This window comes from Ipomoea nil, unplaced genomic scaffold (assembly GCF_001879475.1).
Source record: "Ipomoea nil cultivar Tokyo-kokei standard unplaced genomic scaffold, Asagao_1.1 scaffold0688, whole genome shotgun sequence".
Taxonomy (NCBI): domain Eukaryota; kingdom Viridiplantae; phylum Streptophyta; class Magnoliopsida; order Solanales; family Convolvulaceae; genus Ipomoea; species Ipomoea nil.
In genome coordinates this window covers 5,038,825-5,061,850 of record NW_017617116.1, presented here as the reverse complement: position 1 = coordinate 5,061,850, position 23,026 = coordinate 5,038,825, and the positions used below count along the sequence as shown (strand labels likewise).

At 35.5% G+C, this 23,026-nt stretch overlaps 4 protein-coding genes across 5 annotated transcripts; all 4 read left to right on the top strand.

Annotated features, from left to right (window-relative positions):
* Positions 1 to 806: 806 nt before the first annotated feature.
* On the top strand, positions 807 to 2,749 carry LOC109175337 (L-ascorbate oxidase homolog). Its single transcript, XM_019324592.1, has one exon. The coding sequence runs from the start codon at positions 890 to 892 to the stop codon at positions 2,546 to 2,548; it is 1,659 nt and encodes a 552-aa protein (XP_019180137.1). The 5' UTR covers positions 807 to 889; the 3' UTR covers positions 2,549 to 2,749.
* Positions 2,750 to 4,251: 1,502 nt separating this feature from the next.
* On the top strand, positions 4,252 to 9,665 carry LOC109176189 (aldehyde dehydrogenase 22A1). The gene is made up of 14 exons (XM_019325633.1): positions 4,252 to 4,692; positions 4,784 to 4,827; positions 5,392 to 5,484; positions 5,756 to 5,883; positions 6,407 to 6,529; positions 7,087 to 7,240; positions 7,401 to 7,504; positions 7,583 to 7,661; positions 7,813 to 7,908; positions 8,030 to 8,167; positions 8,332 to 8,547; positions 8,632 to 8,823; positions 8,914 to 9,057; positions 9,146 to 9,665. Exons 1-14 carry the CDS (start codon positions 4,581 to 4,583, stop codon positions 9,296 to 9,298), a joined length of 1,776 nt encoding a protein of 591 aa, XP_019181178.1. The 5' UTR covers positions 4,252 to 4,580; the 3' UTR covers positions 9,299 to 9,665.
* Positions 9,666 to 10,971: 1,306 nt separating this feature from the next.
* On the top strand, positions 10,972 to 15,068 carry LOC109176190 (dirigent protein 11-like). Of its 2 annotated transcripts, XM_019325635.1 has the most exons (5): positions 10,972 to 11,289; positions 12,530 to 12,666; positions 12,760 to 12,858; positions 12,978 to 13,508; positions 14,210 to 15,068. In XM_019325635.1, the coding sequence occupies exon 5, from the start codon at positions 14,316 to 14,318 to the stop codon at positions 14,853 to 14,855; it is 540 nt and encodes a 179-aa protein (XP_019181180.1). In that variant the 5' UTR covers positions 10,972 to 11,289; positions 12,530 to 12,666; positions 12,760 to 12,858; positions 12,978 to 13,508; positions 14,210 to 14,315; the 3' UTR covers positions 14,856 to 15,068. The 2 variants fall into 2 exon arrangements, with proteins under 2 accessions (XP_019181180.1, XP_019181179.1); XM_019325634.1 differs by having other exon boundaries at positions 12,978 to 15,068.
* Positions 15,069 to 17,442: 2,374 nt separating this feature from the next.
* Positions 17,443 to 18,039, top strand: LOC109175440 (WRKY transcription factor 22-like; the record flags this gene model as incomplete). Its single annotated transcript, XM_019324700.1, has 1 exon — positions 17,443 to 18,039. A coding segment is annotated over one exon (597 nt), but the record flags the coding sequence as incomplete, so codon positions are not given.
* Positions 18,040 to 23,026: the final 4,987 nt, after the last annotated feature.

The window sequence follows — 23,026 nt, the reverse complement described above, 5'->3', positions numbered from 1 at the left end:
TACCAATATTATTAAAATTGTTCTCACCAGCGGCAGTGTGGGAGCAACCTCTCAAAGTGAGGGGGGCTCCTTGTGCGCAGTGAGCACCGGTCTAGCCTCTATGGTTCATGTTCAGTTGAGTTACCATGATTTACATCCTCCCAAAATGCTCTGTCGGGCCGGGGTGTGGGGACCCTTAAGGTTGGGGTTCAGCCTTTTGGAATAATATTATTAAAATTGTCACTAATATAAAGTTGCAATTTTTTTTTTTTTAAAAGGCTTCTGTAGATTTATTTAATTTTTTATAACCCTCCACATTAAAAAAAAAAAAAAAAAAATTAACACAGAATTTATAGCATTAAATGGAAAATAAACCATATATAACATCCATTGATTTCGACCAAAAAATAGCAGAGGAACAAACTCCTAAATTAACTTTAGTAATTTATTTTTCTAGAGAATTTAATTGAGTAAAAAGTTATTTAAATATTTGTTGAATTTTTCATTCGTTCAAATAATCACTTCAAAATGATAATGATGATTAATATTATTATTTCATTCTCAATGGTGACATCTGCCATGGATTCACCCTAATATGCAGGCAAAAAATTAAACTCTGACTAAATTGTTAGCCAAGAATTAAACACGATGTTTTCTAAGGCTGTGGACTTTTGCGAGGTATATGGATAGCCAGAGAAAAAAGAGGATTGAATGAGGCAAACAAAGCCACAAAGATGGTGGAGGAAGTTGGATCGGTAGCCAAAAGCTATATAAAATGGTGTCCTTGTAGCCATGCTAAAAACGGCAAGCTCTACTATGAGCAGATAGAAAAATAAAAAATACCCCCTCTATCTCTTCAAAAAAATAAAAAAAAATAAAAAAATAAAAAAAAATTAACTCCGGGGTAGCCATGGATGGAGCTAGCACAATCTTGGTGGTGTTTCTATTCTGTCTCTCCGGCGTGGGAGCGGAAGACCCCTATTTATATCACACTTGGAAGGTGACCTATGGCACCATTTCCCCCATGGGTGTCCCTCAACAGGGCATCCTCATCAACGGCAAATTCCCAGGTCCTACGATCAATGGCACGTCCAACAACAACGTTGTTGTTAATGTTTTCAACGAGATAGACGAGCCGTTGCTCCTTACTTGGGGTGGCATCCAGCAACGCAAGAATTCTTGGATTGATGGCACTCTGGGGACCATGTGCCCTATCATGCCTGGCACCAATTTTACTTATAAGTTCCAGGTGAAAGACCAGATCGGAAGTTACTTTTATTTCCCAACCACCGGTATGCAACGTGCCGCGGGTGGATACGGTCCCATCAATGTCCACAGCCGAGAACTCATCCCCGTCCCGTTCGACTGGCCGACCGATGAGTTCAATGTTTTCTTGAGTGATTGGTATAACAAAGGGCATAAGACATTGAAGAAGATTCTTGATAGCGGTCGGAGTATTACTAGACCTGATGGGTTAGTTATCAACGGGAAGCACGGGAAGGTGGGAGACAAACTCGACCCACTTTTCAAAATGGAACCCGGTAAGACTTATAGGTACAGGGTTTGCAATGCGGGGCTGAGGACTTCGGTGAATTTCAGGTTTCAAGGACATAATATGATAGTGGTTGAGGTGGAGGGGTCACATACTGTCCAAAACGACTATAAATCCCTTGACCTCCATGTCGGCCAGTGCCTCTCGGTTCTTGTAACGGCTAGCAAGGAGGCTAAGGACTACTACTTAGTCGCCTCCAGCAGATTCTTCAAGCAAGAATTCACCACCGTAGCTATTATCCGCATCGGCAACGGGGGTCCCGCGACCCCGGAGCTTCCACCACCCCCGCCGGCCCACAAAGAGGGTATCGCCTGGTCTATCAACCAGTTCCGCTCCTTCAGGTGGAACCTCACCGCTAGCGCCGCCCGCCCCAACCCGCAAGGCTCCTACCACTACGGCCAAATCAACATCACCCGCACCCTCAAACTCGTCAGCTCCCAGGTCAAAGACGGCGGAAAGCTCCGATACGCAATCAATGGCGTCTCCCACACCGACCCCGACACCCCATTGAAGCTCGCCGAGTACTTCGAAATGCCCGGGAGGTTATTCAAGTACGACATCATGAAGGACAACCCTCCCGACAATCTCGAAAAAGTGACCGTAGCCCCCAACGTCGTCAACGCCACGTTTCGCAACTTCGTCGAGATCATATTCGAAAACCACGAAAAAACCATCCAAACCTACCACCTCGACGGCTACTCCTTCTTCGCGGTGGGAATCGAGCCGGGAAAATGGAGCCCAGCGAAGAGAAAGAATTACAACTTAGTCGACGCTATAAGCCGGCACACCGTCCAAGTCTACCCCAACTGCTGGGCGGCCATCATGACCACTCTGGATAACGCCGGAATGTGGAACCTGAGATCGGAAATGTGGGCAAGGGCATACTTGGGACAACAATTCTATTTCTCCGTTCTTTCTCCGGAACGCTCGCTGAGAGACGAGTACGATCTCCCGGAGAAACAAGCGTTGTGTGGCATAGTCAAGGGCGCCAAAAAGCCACCTCCTTACACCATGTAAGGTGTACTGTATAGTATGTTGATTAATTCAAGAAAATGTATTGTATAGAGAGGGGTGGATAGATGGAATATAATACTAGAGCGCAGCATGACTCTAAATGGGAGTTATTAAATGAAGAAAAAAAAAAGCATATGTATATGGTTTCCTTAATATGGATCTTGCTTGACTTGATCATCATAATAATATTAATATAATTCATTCAAATTACTTGCATGTAATGGATATTCGTTGATATTTAATTATTGTATTTAAATATGTTATGAAATATATATTATATATAGAATATAGATATAGATTGAATACCGTTTTAATATATTGTTGCATATATAGTATCTATTTGTTTTAATCTTGTAAATTTTATAGTTATTTTAAATGTGATATTTGGATGCTTTGAACCCAAATGAATAATAAGAAAATCTGAAAATGAGTTCTACTACATAGACTCTTTGAGGTAGCAATTCAGGATTGGTTATTTTCATCATGTGGGTCCACATAAAATATCTACATCAAGAGCATGTGAGAGGGAGTATAAGTTGGGAGTTTAAAACGGGAGTACACCGAGTATTTTCCTAAGAAAATACAACTAGCCAAAAGACTATTCTGAGTGAGAATTTTGACTTTGTGTGTATAAAAAAGTTGATCACTAATTAATAAATGTTATAATAATTAAACACATTAAAAAAAAAAAAAAACTATACCAATGTTTATGCTCAAATAAATAAATAAATAAATCAATAGTATTTTTATATAAACATATAGGTGCCAAAGCTTGTCACATGATTGAACTATTTTGAAATGCAATAGTTAGCTAAATTAGCTATTTGGTATAATTTATTTTATCAAATAAGGTCATAGTCAATCTTAGATCTAAAGATGCCACATATTGCTATTAGCTATTCTTTGTTCATATTGTTGTTATAGAAAATCATATATCTACTCCTATGAAGTATAACTCCCACCACGCCACGTGTAAAAAATAAAATAGAATAAAAAAACAATCAAAGGATAACACCACAACATAAAGTAAAAAAATTAGAATAGAGTGATTTGAAGCATGTGCTCCATTTCAACTAAAAGTTGATAGTTAGAATGCACATTAATGACTATATGCTCAACACGGCTCCTCACGTATGCGGTGGGTTCCAGGGTTCTAAGCAACATGTGAATCATAACCCAAGACCTTTGGCATGACTCTAATACCAAATTGAAGCATGTGTTCCATCTCAACTAAAAGCCTAATAGTTGGATTGCACATTAATGGCTATATGCTCAACAGAGTGTGAGTACTTGTAATATTGCTCTTTTGTTCTAGCGCTCGAGTAAATACTTTAGCCCTTGGTAAAATAGTCAACATATAAGTCAATTTTAGCTTATTTGACCACTATTAACTTTTTGATTTGGTTAAAAAATTAATATAAGTGTTTGGTTAATTAGCTTTTTGTAACTCAAAAATGCTAAAATTCAAAAAATTGTTCAAAACAACTTTTTCAATTAGCTTTTTGAAAATGAAAATTAGACAAAATAGGTATAAGCTAATAGGCTTTCAAAAAAAAGGTATAAGATAATAGATAATTTATCAAACACTTTTCTACAATCAATTAATGTTATCAACTAATTATACCCTATAATTAACTCAATCAGCTAACCCCATTTACCTATTTTTCATTGACTTTGCTTGAGAGATTTAATGTAAGATTGCGACTCATAGCCGGAGTGAAAGGGCTTTAGCTGAATTTAGCCGCCGGCGAGATTTAATGTAAGATTGCGACTCATAACCGGAGTGAAAGGGCTTTAGCTGAATTTAGCCGCCGGCGATTCTGACATTATTTCAACATTTGCAGGTCAATTATATTTTTTAAATATATCTTTCCCACATCAAATAATTTTTAATTGACTTTGCTTGAGAGATTTAATGTAAGATTGCGACTCTTCACTGGAGTAGTGAAAGTGCTTTAGCTGAATTTAGCCGCCGGCGATTCGTAGATATTCTTCGTCCCTGCTCATTTCTGATTCTTCGAGAACATCGAAATCCATGGCGTTTTGGTGGCCGCTCCTCGTCATCGCCTTCGCATTCGCGATCTGCCGGTTCCTCCTTATGCTCATTCCCCCTAACGTTCCCTCTATCGACGTCGACGCCTCCGATGGTCTCTCTCTTTCTCTCTCTGTACTATATAGTTCGTAATGCATGCGGGTGTGTTATGAGCTTGAAATTTCTTTCGTATTGAACCATTGCAGTGTTGGATGATGGGAATCATACGAAGGAGCATAGCTTCATATATGTAAGTAGTATAATGCTTTGTAAATAGAGTCAAATTTGTGAAGCTGCATCTTTCTGTGAGTTAATTTTAGTTATGTGTACTTTTCTTCTGCTTCTGGTGGTCTGGTACTCTGGTTATTTAAGTTCCTTTCCAAATTTGTTTTATAATTAATAGTTGATCTGATTGAAGTGCCGAACAACACTAGTAGAGCTTTGAATGGTTTAAATTGGTTATTGATTTGAAGAGCTATATGAAAAATCAAAGAGAGAGTTAGGCAGATATGGGATTATGGAAGTTTTTCTGTTATAAGATTTCAGTCATTCAAGTTGAACAATACTGAAAGAGTACAGATGCTCCTCATTCCTTTTCACTCCTTTAACTCTTTCTTCTGCACAATAAATATAGGCTTGTTATTATATTCTAGAAAAGCAAATTGAATGTTAAGACTTTTGTATTTTCCTTGTTTTTCTGTTTCTTAATGCTCTTCCTAATCCTTATCCTTCATATGTAACTTAGCAATATTTGGAAGTAAAATAATACACTTTTTAGACACAAATTCTTACTTTAAATGTTATCCTTATGTAGATACCTTCAAGAAGACAAACAGACAAAGTCCAGTGCTATGAGCCAGCAACAATGAAATACCTAGGGTTCATTCCAGCACTCAAGCCTGATGAGGTTTGGAATTCTTTATATTATGTACTTATAGATAGATTTCTATTTCTCATAAATACTTTGTCTGATATCATGCTTAGTTGTTTTTTATGTCTTCCTAATCTCCTTTTATAATTTTCTAGAGTCTAATCATCATATTTGCTTAAAGGAACTGAGCTAATTCTTTATGTAACAACTGGAACATGAACACCAATAACCTTAATTGTTGGGCTCTGTAACTCGCAAGATGCTTCAAGTGAGTGCAACTGATAACTGCACTTCACTATATGCTCAGGTTAAGGAACGTGTAGCAGAGGCAAGGAGGGCTCAAAAGATATGGGCAAAGAGTAGCTTCAAGCAAAGACGGCAGTTTCTGCGCATACTACTGAAGTATATAATTGAACATCAAGAGCTTATATGCAAGTAAGGAGATCCTAACTGACCATATAAATATGCTTAATAAGAATAATTTCTCCCAAGAGCATGATAATATGATTGAAATGTTGAAAATTTTAAGAATATTTGTGAAATAAGTGGTAAAGAAAAAAGATGAGAAAAAAAATTAGTACACACAGATGAAACTTGCAAAAATGTTGGTAACCCCAACCAGGCATTCTTGAGATGCTCAGCAACAAACTCCAGCAACTGTGTGCTGTTAATTTAAAAGTTTGATTATTTCATGTATTTTTCCTGATCGAAGTGATCCCACTGTAAAAAATGAGAGTGGCATAGGAATGTCATACGTTTTTTAAAAATTACTAGTATGCTGCTTGACACAGAATTACTGTATAGTATGCAACTTTGCATTAAGGATTATGCACTGGATGCTTTTTGACTGTTTGATGCACCAAGTTATTTGCTTAAACTCCGAACCTTGTCAGTTCTACTTATATTGAGTTATTATTTGAGTTTCGGTGTTGTTCTAATTTACTGCTATTTGCATCAGAATTTCCTCACGTGATACTGGAAAGACAATGGTTGACGCTTCTTTGGGAGAAATAATGACAACTTGTGAAAAAATCACTTGGCTTCTTTCAGAGGGTGAAAAATGGTTAAAGCCTGAGTACCGGTATGCTTATTGGTGCATTCAGCAATTCAATAATTCAGTTGTTTTCACCCAATTTAATAAGTTACTACTATTAAGTTTTCTTGACTCAACAAAGCATCGGCTTGAACAATTTACAGAAGTTTAGAAAGTCCAGCTGTCACACAAACATTTTTTGACATTCCAATATCCAATTTAGTTTCTAATTGGCACACTTCATTGCCTACATCCAAAATGAAACTATTCTAGGTGTAGGACTTGTTTGTGTTACATTTATTGTCTCTTTTCAATTCATTTCCCAAACTTTTGGTCTCGTCAAGCAATGAGCAATTTAATGTTCCTTTCTCTACTCCTAATAACTGATACCTGAATACTTTTAAGTTGTGACGTAATTTTTCAGGGGTTCTGTTTAAAAATGGCCTGTATCAAGTGCAGACAAGAGTTTTGACATTATGCACCACCACTACTCTATTTCTACTATTAAAATTTTAAGTGCCAGCCATGATTTATTGTTTACTTTTAAGTAATTCTTGACTAGCAGGGTAAGAGGCATGTAAGCGTTTGTACTTTATGGTTTGCAGTTCAAGTGGAAGATCAACGCTTCACAAGATAGCCAAAGTGGAATTCCACCCCCTTGGTGTTATTGGTGCAATTGTTTCATGGAATTATCCATTTCACAATATATTCAATCCAATGTTGGCTGCAGTCTTCTCAGGGAACAGCATTGTGATTAAGGTACTAAGTATTTCATCTTTGAATAATCTTCATTGAAAAGTTACTTTTTCTTAGGTTTTTTTTTTTTTTTTTTTTTTTTTTTTTTTTTTTTTTTTTTTTTGGCACACATCATGCATAATTTTGGTACTTAATTCTCCATCTGACAAAATATTTATAATAGGTCTCTGAACATGCTAGTTGGTCTGGATGCTTCTATTTACGAATAATTCAAACAGCTCTTGCTGCAGTTGGAGCTCCTGAGAACTTGGTTGAAATAACAACAGGGTACACATTTATTTGATTACAAGGCTTCTCTTAGATTTTGTTGATCTATCCAACAGCTATTCAACCTTTTTGAATCAGCTTTGCTGAAACTGGAGAAGCACTAGTGTCTTCTGTTGACAAAGTAATATTTGTTGGATCACCAGGTGTGGGCAGATCGGTAGGGTCCTTTTCCAGGCTAGATAAATATTCATATGATTTATTTATTTTTATCTGGATTTATTTTATTTGGATATCTAATTCCACTAACTCATTGAGGGGATGGGAGAGTTGCAATTGTGCACTTAGTGTTTTGGTGTTAAAACATGCAGATTATGAGGAATGCAGCAGATAGACTAATACCAGTTACATTGGAGCTTGGTGGAAAAGATTCATTCATTGTCTGTGAAGATGTAGATGTGCCTCATGTATGAATTTCTACTGCTTGCTTTAGTGCTTAGTGTTTTCTGATTTAACAAGATCCCTGTACTCATGCATTTGCTAGATGATCATTTATTTAGAACTTAGAAGTAATTAAGCTTAATACAGGTTGCACAATTGGCTGCTAGGGGAGCTTTACAATCAAGTGGGCAGAACTGTGCTGGGGCAGAACGTTTTTACGTACACAAGGATATATATTCCTCTTTTGTTGCTGAAGTTGTTAAAATTGTCAAATCTGTTACTGCTGTAAGTTTGTTTCTCAAATAATATACATAAGATTCATCTTTCTCACAGGTTCAAGTATTCAACTAAGTTTGAGTTCATTAAATTTGATTAATCAACTTTCTTATCTTTCTCTCTTTTTGTCCCTATAAAAAACGTTAGTTTTGATTAACGATAAACTTCTGCAGGGTCCTCCTCTGGTTGGAAAGTATGACATGGGAGCAATATGCATGCAAGAGCATTCTGAAAAGCTTCAAAATCTAGTTAATGATGCCCTAGACAAAGGAGCTGAAATTGTTGGTAGAGGAAGTGTCGGAAATATTGGTGAAGGTGCTGTTGATCAGTACTTCCCTCCGACTGTGATTGTTAATGTAAACCACACCATGAAACTGATGCAGGAGGAGGTATATACTACTTTGATTATTGTCCGTTTAACTTACCATGGAGATAAATCTTGATGGTTGTTTCACATGACTGTTCTTCTGTAGGCTTTTGGACCAATCTTGCCAATAATGAAATTCAGCTCTGATGAAGAAGTTATTGAGCTTGCAAATGATTCTAAGTATGGGCTTGGTTGTTCAGTGTTTTCGGGAAGCCAGCTTCGTGCTAAACAAATAGCATCACAGATACATTGTGGAATGGCTGCTATCAATGACTTTGCTTCATCTTACATGTGTCAGGTAAATGCTATGAGCACTTATTATCAGCCTGTGAACTTTGCTTGATTGAGTTTCCAGCACATAATTGGCTGGTTTTTTTTTTTAATGCAGTCATTACCATTTGGAGGTGTAAAAGACAGTGGGTTTGGGAGATTTGCTGGTATTGAAGGGTTGCGAGCTTGCTGCCTGGTGAAATCAGTGGTGGAAGATCGATGGTGGCCTTTGATCAAAACTAAGATACCGAAACCTATACAGGTGAGCTAATTGACCTTTTGAATTTGAACGTGCATGCGCATTAAATTTGTAACCAATATTAATTTAGCAGTGTCTGTCTTCTGCACAGTATCCTGTGGCAGAGAACGGCTTTGAGTGTCTAGAGTCCATCGTTGAGGCTCTCTACAGCTTAAACATTTGGGATCGGTTAAGGGCGCTAGTGAATGTTGTGAAGTTTATTACAGAACAGAACTCTTCAACAAGCAATCAAAAGAAGAAATGACTGAGACCCAGCAACCACTTGAAGCTAAGAATTGGTGTCCTGGACTACTCTGAATTCTGAATTCTGTGACTAGAATTTTCATCATCAAGGTTCTTACTCATGTTGGATTGTAGACAACCATCCTAATACACTGTTTCTCTGCATTTTTCTGATGCTTTACTCGTAATGTGTTACATAATTAAAACGGAGTAATTTGTTCTTCCTGAAACTAAATCCGGGTAAAGAAACACGCCAGTTCAGCTGTATAGAGGTGAGTGACGCACAGGCAGTCTCCCCAGTGACCCGAGTATGTTGCTCTACACTCGCCTCATTGTTGCTTGTGATAGAATTCAATAATTTTATTACATAGATAGCAGTTTTTAAAAAATATCCTAAGACTCCTCTGTATGCCTAATTGTTATACTATGGATTGGTGTTCATATTGCATTGTGAATCATGATTAAAAAAATTATATATCCGTATTAACATATTCTGTACTTGACAAACTATAGACACAAAAATTGTTAACTACAAGTATAGAATATGTTAATTGCAGACACATAAAATGTTGGTTAAAATGTTATGTGTCTGCAGTTAATATATTCATAACAATTTATGTGTTTGTAGTCATCATATGGTGTGCCATTCAATTTGTCTACCGATACAGAAACAGTTAATTGCAAGTATATAATGTGTCAAATGATAAATATAGAATTTGAATATTATTTTTAGATCAGAGTCCACAATGTAAGGTAAATTGTGATTCAAGGTATAATTTGTCAAGTACGCCCCTCTCTAGAGAGTTTGTTTAAAGAGGGTATTAGATCCTCTAATTTAGTAGGCAAGTGGATTTGGTTAGTTATCCAAACTTGAATGGAGATTTGTTGCACCATGTTTATGTACACAAGTAAATGCTTTCAACATAGCTACAGTGGTCCCCACTTGTACAATCTTCGTCCTGCAAGCATTCTATTTTGCACATTTTCCTTAAAACATCGATGATATCATGAGAGGCCAAGCAAAGCATCATCTTTCTTACCGGTATCCCCAAATTAAAATCCATCTTAATTATTAGTAAGCTTCAAATATGACGTCATAACCAGATGTAGGAAACAAATTAATCACAGAAAAGGAGAGAGAGAATTGTTTTTTTTTTATTAAAAAAAAAAAAGCAATATAAGGGTTAAAATTAAAAAAATTTCCCCTATACCAAAAAAAATAAAAAATAATAAGGGTTAAAATCGCATCCCCAAAATGATTATTTTGGAGAGCGTGTGATCGTGGTACCCGTAAGATTTGCAGCGCCAACATTCTGCAATCTGCATTCCATCATAATATTCCACGTGGCATTTCCCTTAACGCTTCCCCTGGTCCCCGCAACTGACGCCGCACGTCCTTATTCCATCCTATAAGTAAGGCATGGAATGGAATTATAAAAGAACCGAAATATATTTCATATGCTCCAAATAATTACACAATTTTATTTTTTTTGGTAGAAATAATTACACAATTTTAAATAACAATTACAAATTTTTCTCTTATCACTCAAAAAATTATTTTTAAAAATTCATAATTTGAAAAGATTATTTGTGCATAGAAAAAGGGTTTGTTTGGCGGTGATATGATAGATTAGAAAAGGGAATCAGAAGGCAGGAAGAGATTTTGAAAGGGTTCTGATTTTTCTTTTTTTTTTTGTCTTTTTTATTCAAGGAAAGAGAAACGGATAGTGGAAATCGAGGGGCTAGGAGTTGACACGTGTACATGATGAGCTAAAGGAGCCAATCCGTCCGTCCCTTACTATTCAATATTCATTCTATACAAGTTTGGACCCACTCTCGCCATCTTCGCGCTGTCCGTTATCAGGTGCTCCCGGTGCGTTCGCCTGGAGGTCAGTCGGAGCTGGACCCTTCTTTTCCCGCGTAAAAAAACGTACTCTCCGTCGACGACGGTTGGCGGCGGCGTTTCACCGGAACGCCACTCGTGTCCTTTTACGCTGCACTCTTGAGCTAGCAGTAGGTTTACTTCCTCTTCGTATCTTTCCTTGTTTTGTGTTCAATGGCTTGTGGTGTGGATAATTTTGGCGTTAACTTACGTCGTTTTGGTTCCTGTTTTCTGCGGTTTTAGGCGATTTTCTGTGTTTTCCGTCTGTTTATGTTGCGGTTGTGGATTTTGTTGATGGTTTTGCTTTGCGAGGATGTTCCGTAGCCTTGTAAACGCGAGATTTTTAGGTCTCTGTTTTTTCCGGTCAGTGGTTGCTTGATTTTTTACGGTGTGAATTTCTCCGTATTTTATGTCGGATATTTGCTTAGATTCTGCAAATGCAATTGTTTTTAGGATAAGTGTTTACTGATGTTGGCTGGAGATGTGTTTCAATGGAGTTTATGAGTTGCAGAAGGTGTGGTTAGTGTTCAGTTTGTTGTTTTGCGGTGTACGGAGGAGTATGTCAGGATCCTCAAAAAGTGAGGATCAGAGGATGAGCATGAAGGAGCTAGACTGCAAACTCTCCCTGCTCTGCCTGCTGCATCTGAACGGCCTCCAGTGCGGCAGTGCCAGAAGAGACTGAGGTGGGAGTGTGGGAGTCCCACACTCATTACTACCTACAGTGAATCTCTCGGGTGAGACTAATCCAGACGAGTCTTCAAGGGATTAACTATTTTAATCCTGAAAATTGAGAATATGCATTCTATCCCTTCCCATTCCCCTCCCTATAGCCTGGTTTCAACTTTTAGAATTGGACCCACCATCTAGTTCCAACTCCAGTAAGGGAAATCAGGATTACCAAACCTTATTTCACTAGCCAAACAAAATATAATATATTCTTCTTGTAAGACTTGATATACAACTTAAGCAATCCAATCATGATGAAAATGCTGAATGGGTTAGATATATAGCTGCATTTCAAGCTATTTACTCACATATTGCAGTTTAATATATGTTAAACAATCTGTTTTTGGTAGTTTACGGAGGGTATATCTCAGATTCTCAGCCATAAAACTAGGCCATGTCAATTTGGCATGTATTAGTGCTACAACTGAGGCTTATGGTGTGGAAGAATTACTATTCTGGGATTGGGTGGGATGAATTTTGATTGAGAGAAATTAGCAGCATGGCAAGAAATCTGTCTTAGTTATAGGCTTTATGCATTCTGTAAAATAAATAGGCTACAGTGGTCTATTGGTAAGAAAAACTACAAGATTGATATCCACTGTAAAGAAGCCTAAACATCTTCTTGCTGTTGCTTTGTTATCACAGGTTATACGAAACTCATTTGGAGAACTACTTCTTGACTGCAATGTCTGTCATAAGCCATCGTTATATTCTCCTCTTTGGCATCTCTTTGGTTATCATCATTACAATATGTAGTTTTGGACTTCAATGGAGGGAGACAGGTACCTAGCTGAAAAATAGACTTCATTATTTTACATATAATATATATGCATCTTTTGACATCTCAAGCTCCTTTTACAAACCTTCTTTTGCAGGGAAGTTTTTGCACAAACCCCAGGGAGATATAAACAACAGAACCGCAAATGTTAAACTTGATAAGGCATATAAAAGCCACAGAAAAATTCTAGTACATGGTAAAAATCTGTTTATTTCACTGATATTTGCTATCCAATTTTCAGAGTAAATCTTTGATATGCTGAAAATATTAATTTTCCTAAATTGGTTACAGTATTTGCATTTTTTTTTTTATTAGGCACTTGCACGATCAAGGATATAAGCATTTCACAGAGCACATATTCAACAAATGGGATTCCACAGTTTGTAGTTGAGATAGTTAACACGTGTTTTTCCGGTTGTGCTCCTTCCAATATTCACCTCCACTGTGATTGGTTTGCCTCTGCAAGAATAGTAAGTCCAAATACATTTAAGAGGCTGTCTTATGATGACTGCTTGGTTAATGAAGGGAAGCCTTTGAAGACCAGCCAGATGATCAGATTCACCTACTCAAACACGTTTAAATACCCTCTCGCCTTCAAGTCTGCCATGTTTTGCTGATTGATTGAATTTCACCATGAAACTCATAGGTAGAGTTCTAACATCCAAGTAGGATAGTTCAATTTTGGTGTCAAGTTGCAACAATACTCCCTTTTGGTCTTTTGGGATGACACAACTGATGCTGAGGTTATTGTCAAACCCCAAATACTTGCACCCGAGGTGGAGCGACTACTTAAAAGTTTCTCCAAATTCTCACTTTTGCTGATAAATCTAGCTGTGGATGCCTTAGGTAAGTGAACCTTCCTATATGTCTGGACTTGATGGAACCTTAGACTCTTAGAGTCAAAAGCTGTTATATAGAATACTACTAGTGCAAGGTGGGCATGCCAGTGTTTCATTTTTGTAGACTAGAAAGTATGTGCTCATTATCATGCATAGTGTTTTTTTGTGGCATTTCTTTCTCTCCAACAATTTTACATGATGTGAGGAAAGAAAATGAACAATGAAGCTTTTGTTGCTCACTTCCATTTGGAATTGAAAATTTGCTTTGCACTGTTGATAAATCACAGCCAGATTGCTTATTTGAGGATAAAATTTTGAATCAGGCCTTATATTAAATAATACCAATACCCCTCTGATCCCTTTAGATAGTTGGTACAAGATTGCAGCCTCACATGACACATGATTTAAATTTTAAACAAAAAATTATATAATTTCAAGAAAAACTTCATTTTTTTTTGGATATATCAACCGGTGTCACCATACTGTGTGAAATCAATTTGAATTCAGTTTGTATGGTCTTACAGAGTTTGATTGTATCGATTTAGCACTTCATTGAATTCATAAACCAAAATATTTTAGTGATTAGTTAAATGAGAGCCTCATTGCATTGAAGATTCCAACTTGCTTTTGGTAGCATAATGACAACTTTCACATGATTAAAAATAGAACAAATCATAAAAGATACTATCATGTTTGTCATTTTCCTAGGACTATTATTCTTTCCCTGGGCAGCAGCATCTTCACCCTCTTGCTTAATCCTTAACCTCTCCACCAACAACCAACATTTTCATCTCATTCCTGGTATCAACAAACCATGTCTAAAACCCTCCTCACTCTTGCCTCTCACTCTCTCTTCCCCCTTCTTGCCCTCCCTGCTCTCTTCTGGGCTCTCAACAGGCACAAGCCCAGGCAAACCAAGCTTGTGTTCTATGTCCATGATTACCTCTCTGGTGAAAACACATCAGCAATCTCAGTGGCAGGAAGGGATGGGCCCAAAACCAGTGTCCTCCAATTTGGGACCATAACTGCAGTGGATGATCCAGTTACAGAGGGCCCAGATCCAAAGTCCAAGGAGATTGGTAGGGCCCAAGGCCTTTACATAAACTCTCAGCTGGATGGGAAAGGTCTGCACTTAGTTTTCTCAGTGATCTTCACAGAAGGGGAGTATAAAGGCAGCAGCTTGGAGATTCAAGGGGCAGATATTTTTAACATGAAGGAGAGAGAGTTTTCTGTGGTCTCAGGGACTGGGTTTTTTAGGTTTGTGAAGGGGTTTGGGATTATGACCACTGAGTTCATGGACATACCTAACTTGAAAGCTATTCTCAAGCTTGATATCACAGTCAGGCATTACTAATAAATGGTATATGTAATATGTGGCATCTCATCATCTTTAGTTTGCTTCATCTTTTATAGTTCTAATGTTGTAATCAAAGAGTTATTTTGTAATGTCTGATGTTTGGTCCATTCCACTTAGTTCCACTGTCCTACCTCAATGCATGCTAGCTACCTAAGCCACTACTGATTTTAGGCAAAATCTCCAAGTATTCATGTGATTGGTCAGGATTTTTTTTATAAATATTACACTTTCTCTTATTATAATTTTTTCATAAATAACTCTTCAACGTCTAATATTACATTTTTCATTAAAAATATCACATTTTTTCTCATAAGTATTACACTTTCTCTCATAAGTACCAATCAATCAATTTATCTCTGATTAGTATTACATTTTTTGTTTCATATGTTAGTGTTCAAGATCAACTCCTAAATATTACCTTTTAATTTAAAAGTGTTACATTTTTTCTCAAGAGTATTACATTTTCACTTATAAGTAACATATATTTCTAGTTAGTATTACATTTTTCATCATAAGTACTCGGTATTGCATTTTCATTTTACTTCGACCTGTTACACGATATGAGATGGTCTTAAAGAATACTCCCACTAATTTTAAGATTTGACTTAAACTCGAGATCACTCACACATCCTTACCCTAAAGTCATAATACTACAAATTAGCACAATGCAACTACCAATGAGACATGGTATTAACATTATTTTGATTTGATCAATTAACTGAAATGTTCCATGACACCGATGTTATAACCCATTTTAGATTGTATGAGATGAATTGATGAAACAATGGTCAAGGCTGTACCAAGATTGCAGTATGTGACAACTGGAGATTAGATTGCTATTATGCCCATGATATGATTGTTTGAATTTATGCCCATTATATTAATTAGTCATTTATGAATTGTTTGATTCTGCAAAAAAAAATTAATCAAATGAAATTGTATGAATATGTACAAATCTAAGTGCAAAACTTTTTTCTTTTTTTTTTTTTTTTTTTTGAAAAGAAGTGCAAAACTTTTTATGCATTTAATTAGCATTGTCATTGTCTTAATTGCGTCAATTTTCATTTTATACAAAGTATTATGGTATATTAAGGATAAATAAGATAAAAATTATAATAATGATAATAATAAGTTGTTGGTCCTTTGTCTCATTATATATTGCGATTGGTTCGCTCTTCACATTATGTAAATGTGAGAATTTTATACTGTCATTATCATAGCATACAAAAAATAAAGAAAAAAACAGGAATATGAAATTATTAGTTGAAGTCCAAGCTACAAGTCTGTAGTCAAGAGTGGAATGCCGCATACCTATCACTAACCAAAAAAAACAACAAAAAAAGTGTATTATATTATATTATTCAAACTTTATTATATATTTAAAAATTGACGGCTGGCCAGGGAATCTGTTAAATGATATATTCAATTTACCATAAGCTTAGCGTACCAGGGATGAATTGAACTAATATATTGAATTAAACAGCACTCTATATAATTGAGTATACTACCAGACAACTCAACCAAGTTGATCGGACAATTGATTTGATAATAACAACGTTCTAAGTTCAATTTTCTGTAAGAACTGTTTATTGATCTTCTCGATTTGTGTTTATCAGTTATCGACAACCTAGACGGATTGATCACAAAGCGAGCTTCACCTTTAGAGTATAACTTCGAGTAGCAACTAGTGCTACACATGCATAAGAAATGAAAATATATTTGACATAAGAATTTGTGAGACGAACTCTAGAGTCAAGAACGGTATTTTTTTGAAATTTTTTTTAGTCCTTTTCAAATCTTGTTTTAAGAGTTCTTAAGAAAATTTAAATTCGTTATAAGGGTGAGAAGTGTCCTAAAGTCACTTAACACACAGTATTTTTTTTTTTTTTTTGGTAGAGTTAACACACAGTATTTAGTTAAATGATTGTTTATGGAAAACTTAGTCTACATTCATGTAATTTATTTATGTTGTAGGTTTTCTACTGTATTAAAAAAAATGACGCGAGGATTTTTTTATTTTATTCGTTTTATTGTTTATTTGTTTATATAAGTATTATTATGGATGATGATGTTTTGTCATAGCATATTAGCCCACTAGTCAATATGATTAAGCAAGAAGATAATAAACAAATATTGCACGGCGCACCACACTTGGCCTCAAAAATAATTTTTAGTGCCTCGAAAGAGTGACAGATTGTGTAGATCATAATTCTCGTACAAAAAGTTATGAGTTTGATTTTTATTAATATTTTATTAGTCGAGTTTGTCGTACATATTTTTTTAAGAACAAATTGCACTTTTGGTCCTGTGAGTAGTATGGTACTGGCAATTTGAGTACGTGACTTTCAAAAATCCCAATTTAAACCTTTAACTATGCAAAAATTGACAGATTTGGTCCTCCGGGCCAAATTGCCGGCCAATTTTGACCGAAAAAACATAAAGTGGTTCGAATTTATTTGTGTTGAGGGCAAAATCGTCATTTCACTCCCTTCTTCTTCATTCTCCCTCTCTTCTTCTTCTTCTTTCTTCTTCTTCTTCTTCTTTCTTTCTTCTTTCCTCGTCCTCGCACCACCTCTGCTCCTCCTCCACCCTCTTCACGGCCTCCCCCAACCACCCACCGCCGACGCACCGGAACTCCCTCGCCGCAAGCACGCGCCGGAAGGGGACGAGCCATCAAACAACCACGTCGGGGAGTGAAACGAACAAGCCCAGCACTAGCTCGCCGCCGGAGAAGCAAGAAAGCAGCCGTGATGAGAAGGGCGGTGTTTTTTACGATGAATTTGGAGTGTCGAACATGGCAATGGACGAAAACGCCCCGGAGGAGGAGGACGATTTCTTTGAGGGAATGGCGGAGCTGGGCGAGTCGCTGAAATTGGACGACGCCGGAGATTCCTTCTCCGATAACTTTCAGGACGCCATGCAGTTCCAATGTTGGCTTCCGAACAATGCCAATCGTGCAGGGGATCATGCCGGCGCACGTGATGGCCGACGTCCATCACGTGAGGATCGACACGGAGCAGAGGTTCGATCGGTTGGACAATTCGTTCAAGCGGATCGAGCAGCAGCTTGGCGCCATGAAAATCGGCTTGGACGAGGACGGCGGCGGCGGGTGGTTGGGGGAGGCCGTGAAGAGGGTGGAGGAGGAGCAGAGGTGGTGCGAGGACGAGGAAAGAAGAAAGAAAGAAGAAGAAGAAGAAAGAAGAAGAAGAAGAGAGGGAGAATGAAGAAGAAGGGAGTGAAATGACGATTTTGCTCTCAACACAAATAAATTTGAACCACTTTATGTTTTTCCGGCCAAAATTGGTCGGCAATTTGGCCCGGAGGATCAAATCTGCCAATTTTTGCATAGTTAAAGGTTTAAATTGGGATTTTTGAAAGTCACGTACTCAAATTGCCAGTACCATACTACTCACAGGACCAAAAGTGCAATTTGTTCTTTTTTTAATGCAATTTATCTCTCATGTGTGATTTACGAATTATTATATAAGAGCAATTTTTTCAGTGCAAATTCTTAAGTAATGATTGTGAATCTTTCTCTTACGAAAAATATAATTCGAGAAACATTTGAACTCTCAATTAGTATTTATCACTCCACAAATTGTTAGACTGAGATATAAAAACGTCTGGATGAACAATTCTATCTTTTTGTCAAAATAAATAAATAAATTAAGAGTCTCACATCTACACCTTAATTTCCATGCACATCATGTTTTGTCACCCAAAAAAAAAAAAAAAAGTGCACATCATGTTTGACCATTGGATACTATTGGCTGGCTGTATGCATGTATGTACCCATAAATAGATAAATAAATAAAATGGATTTTGGCTGCAGCCTCCACTAGACTATCAATCACTCTTCGTTTATTAGCAATATTTTTTAAACACTCATAATTCTTAACTAGTAATATAATTTTCCTTTCTTTAATGATTTTAGGGGGGATTCATTTTATCAAATATAATATTAGCACTCTAACTCGATCTTTTAGTTTTTTTTTTTTTTTTTTTTTTTTTTTTTTTTTTTTTGTTAAGAAACAATTTTGAATAATGTATTTTAATATTGCTATAAAAATGTATTTAATTCTTGACTTGCACCTCAACAGAGGTTCAAATTTAGATAGTCATGATTGTCTTAGACAGCTATGACTGAAAGATGGGTTATTATAATTTATTACAAGAAAATTATACTGCATACAAGATTAAATTTTTATTTTTAATTTTTTTAAAAAAAATGTATAATTAAAATTCATTTAACCATCTAACCGCCAGGACTATATGGTCTAATGGTATCCGGGTTGGACTTCCATTTGGAAGATTATGAGTTCAAGCCTCAGTAGAGGCGTTATTGGTTCTTTGTGTTTCAGTAGGTTGAGAAAGACAGATACTGGTTCTTTGTGTTTCAGTAGGTTGAGAAAGTATATAAACAGATACTATAATGTAATAGAGCCAGTAACTTTCAAAAAAAAAAAAAACCATCTAAACACCAAGTCTTAGCTTAGCCAATGTCATATTAACGTACGGTCACTTATTGAATATGTAATAATAAGATACTTATAATATGTCATATACTAAACTTATTTAATTTGCTCAGCTCATGACATTGGTTTAATAGATGAGAAACATCACTTAAGATGAGTGTATATATATATATATATATATATATATATATATATATATATATTTGTACTATTTTTACTGAAAGAACAGTCGTGAATTTTCAGTCATAATGATGAGTATTGTGGATGGACCATAAAACTTAACAATAAGTCGTTGAACATGTTTTGTTAACCAAATGAATAATGTATAGATCGGTACTTGCTTGCCAACCAGTTGTTAGGAAGTCCCCACGCCATATTTCTTCCCTGTCATTTTCCATTTTCAACAATGCCTGCCATATATATTTCTTGCCCATTATTATTATTATTATTATTATTATAAAAAGGGAAAATGGCACTTTTTCCCCCTGAGTTATATACCTATAGCATTTTTTCCCCCTAAATTATTAAAGTGGTTGTTTTTCCCCCTGAAATGTTAAATGGACATATTTACCCTTAAACTAAATATTTAATTTATTTTTTTCTCCAACAAATTATGACCATAATTTGGTTCAAACTAAACAAACACTATAGCAACCAAACCGAAATATTCCAATTACAATTTAGAATCGAAATTCGATATTTAGAATTTATTAAATTTGTGAACCGGAACGGACGGTTCATGTTCCGAACTGTAAAAATAAAATACATTTATTGTTGAATTTAGACTATTTTAAAATTAAAAAATAAAATTTTAAAATAAAGACGGTTTAAAACCGCGAATCAGATCCGGAACCACCGGTTCACGGTTCAAGATTCAATTTTTTTGATACATAATTTTAATAAAAATTGACATTTAAATATTGGATTCTAGATCTGAATTATAATCGTAAACTATTAATTCGATTGCTTTAGTATCCGGTTCAATTCAAATCGAACCGTAGTCATCCCTACGTATACGCAATAATTTGTTGGAGTAGTAAAATAAATAAAATGTTTACTTTAAGGGTATAAATGTCAATTTAATATATCAGGGGGGAAAAAGCACCACTTTTAGAATAATTGAGGGGGCTAATGTGCTTACCTAAATAATTGAGGGGGAAAAAGTGCTATAAGTATATAACTCAGGGGTAAAAAGTGCCATTTTCCCTTATAAAAATGTTAATCTGGATATGTAGCGTGGTTGGGTGGAAGGACTCATCCATTCTTAATTAAATGTTAAGCGTTTGATCCTTTGTTTTGGATATGGAGCAGTTGTCGGTGAAAATTTGGGGTATATCAACAAAAAAAAAATAGACTAATATTTTTTTTTGTAAATGAATAGTTTTATCTTTACTAAAATATTATCATTTTTTTTTTTTAGTATTCTAACTTTTTCCCTTTCCCAATTTTGATTAATTTGGTTATCAGTTGCTATTCTTATATTAGACTTTAAGCATATCCTGCAACCTAACTTTTCATTTCGATTCCACGTAAGTTCGCCTGACCACGACTGTACTTTAGTGTTGGTTGTTACGGGTTAGTTGCCTATCTTGGACTTTATGATAGATATATAGATAGATACAAAGTATATGCATGTCTAAAATGGATGATGAATCGAGTGAAATATGATTTTTATATAGTGTATATTATTGGGTAGTAGTTGTTGGTAATAGAGTTATATCTTATGATATGTAAAAGTACATTCAAGAAATGTGTGAATTTTAAATTGTATCATGTAAAATTACAAATTGTACCTATTTTTGAGTTGTACGTTTACATATCATAGAGTGTACAAGTTTTTAGTGTATTTTTTGTTGGTTCCGAAAGTAATAGAAAGATACAAAAGTATTTGGGGGGGGGGGGGCGGGGGGGGGAGGCGTTGATAATATACTTTCGAAATTTTTTGACTTTTTATCCTTCATATAATTTTTAAAAATTAAGAGTGTAATCAGCTTGAAAGCTGAATAGATGTGCTGCGGAAATTTTTTAAGTAAATGCAATGTTATTTTTGGGTAAAAACGTTCAAGAGTGCGCGCTCGGTGTGTGATTAACTGATTTTGCACGAATATAAAGCAAGTAAATGCAAGAGAGATTTTTAAGTGGTTCGATAACTCCACCCACATCCACTCTTTCCCTTAAACTCTAAGGAGGTTTTCACAGATCATCCACCAAGTACTGTGATTGAGTGCGATGCTATATATTTCAAGTACTATTGACTCTATACAATGTAGTATCTGTTCATTTTCTCTATCTATTGAAGTACAAAGAGTTAATACCGCCTCCACTGAGGCTCAAATCTATGACCTCCCATATGGGAGGATCACAAGGTCATTGACACTAACATTAGTAATTTAATTTAAAAAGTTTGACTAATTGTACAAATAAAAGAAAAAGTTAACTCAGATCATATAACGTAAAGTATGGATATTTATCAAATAGTTTCAAATTTAATATTTGTTAAGAGTTCTCAAGAAAAATATTAGATGACAACAATAGAAGATTGTTTCACAATCTACATAATATATCGCACCAAAACTTTTTGCTAGAACCAATAAATTTGAATGGAAGAACGTTGTCCCGATACAATATCTTTTAGTACCAAATATTTTATCAAATGACGTGAATGACATTGTGAAGAGTTACAACTAACTAACAAGTGTAATTTAATTTAAAAAGCTTGACTAATATACAAATAAAAAAAATTGCACCAAATTATACAATCATATAAAGTACATATATTTATAAAACAATTTCGAATTTAATATTTTGTAACTTTGTTAAGAGTTGTCAAGAAAAACATGAGACAACAACAATAGAAGATTGTTTCACAATCCACTTGTCCACGTGACATATCTTACCAAAACTTTTTGCTAGAACCAATAAATTCGAATGGAAGAACATTGTCCCGATACAGTACTTTTTAATACCAAATATTTTATCAAATGGCGTGAGGTAACACTTGTACTAGTTCATTATATGTATTAGTTATACATAAATTGATTAACCTCGTCACAAGTTAATTGAATAAAGTAATATTAAATAATAAAATATTTGATCTGTTTAACATTATTTGACATCAATTGGAACAATGAAACATGCAAATAAAAATATTTTATTATGGAGAAACTCCAACCAAATTTGTTAGGTAGTTGATTAATCAGTAACTACAAGGTTCCAAGTTCGACTCTAATAGAAGCAATGACATATTATTCTTTTTGACTTATCCCAAAAGGTTGAATCCCCAACTCTAAGGACTTCCCTCACACTCTGACCCGACAGAGCATGTGGAAGGATATTATTCTTTTTGACTTGAATTGATTGTTGACTAGGTTCACAATACGATAATTATCAAGTGCACATCATCAAATAATAATTTATAAAATTTTCTCTTTATCCAAAAAAAAAAATTAAAAATACTGTTAGTAATAATATACTATATATAATTTTGGAGTATAATAATTGTAATCACTATAATAAAATAAAATAGGAAAGTTGGAGATTCGAAATGGTCAAAAAAGGCTCCCGAAACATTGAGCCGCTCGTTAGAGGATGTCTGATCTGATTTGTGCATATTCTATATTGAGTCAAGCACACCTTCCTACCTCCAACTAATATACAATACTTCCTATATTTGATTTAGGAAAACTCGCTTTA

Coding starts and splice junctions, on each gene's coding strand:
- LOC109176189 (XM_019325633.1), top strand. CDS start 4,581: ATGGCGTTTTGGTGGCCGCTCCTCGTCATCGCCTTCGCATTCGCGATC. Junction 8,168..8,331: donor TTGTCAAATCTGTTACTGCT/GTAAGTTTGTTT, acceptor AAACTTCTGCAG/GGTCCTCCTCTGGTTGGAAA. Junction 8,824..8,913: donor CTTCATCTTACATGTGTCAG/GTAAATGCTATG, acceptor TTTTTAATGCAG/TCATTACCATTTGGAGGTGT.
- LOC109176190 (XM_019325635.1), top strand. CDS start 14,316: ATGTCTAAAACCCTCCTCACTCTTGCCTCTCACTCTCTCTTCCCCCTT.
- LOC109175337 (XM_019324592.1), top strand. CDS start 890: ATGGATGGAGCTAGCACAATCTTGGTGGTGTTTCTATTCTGTCTCTCC.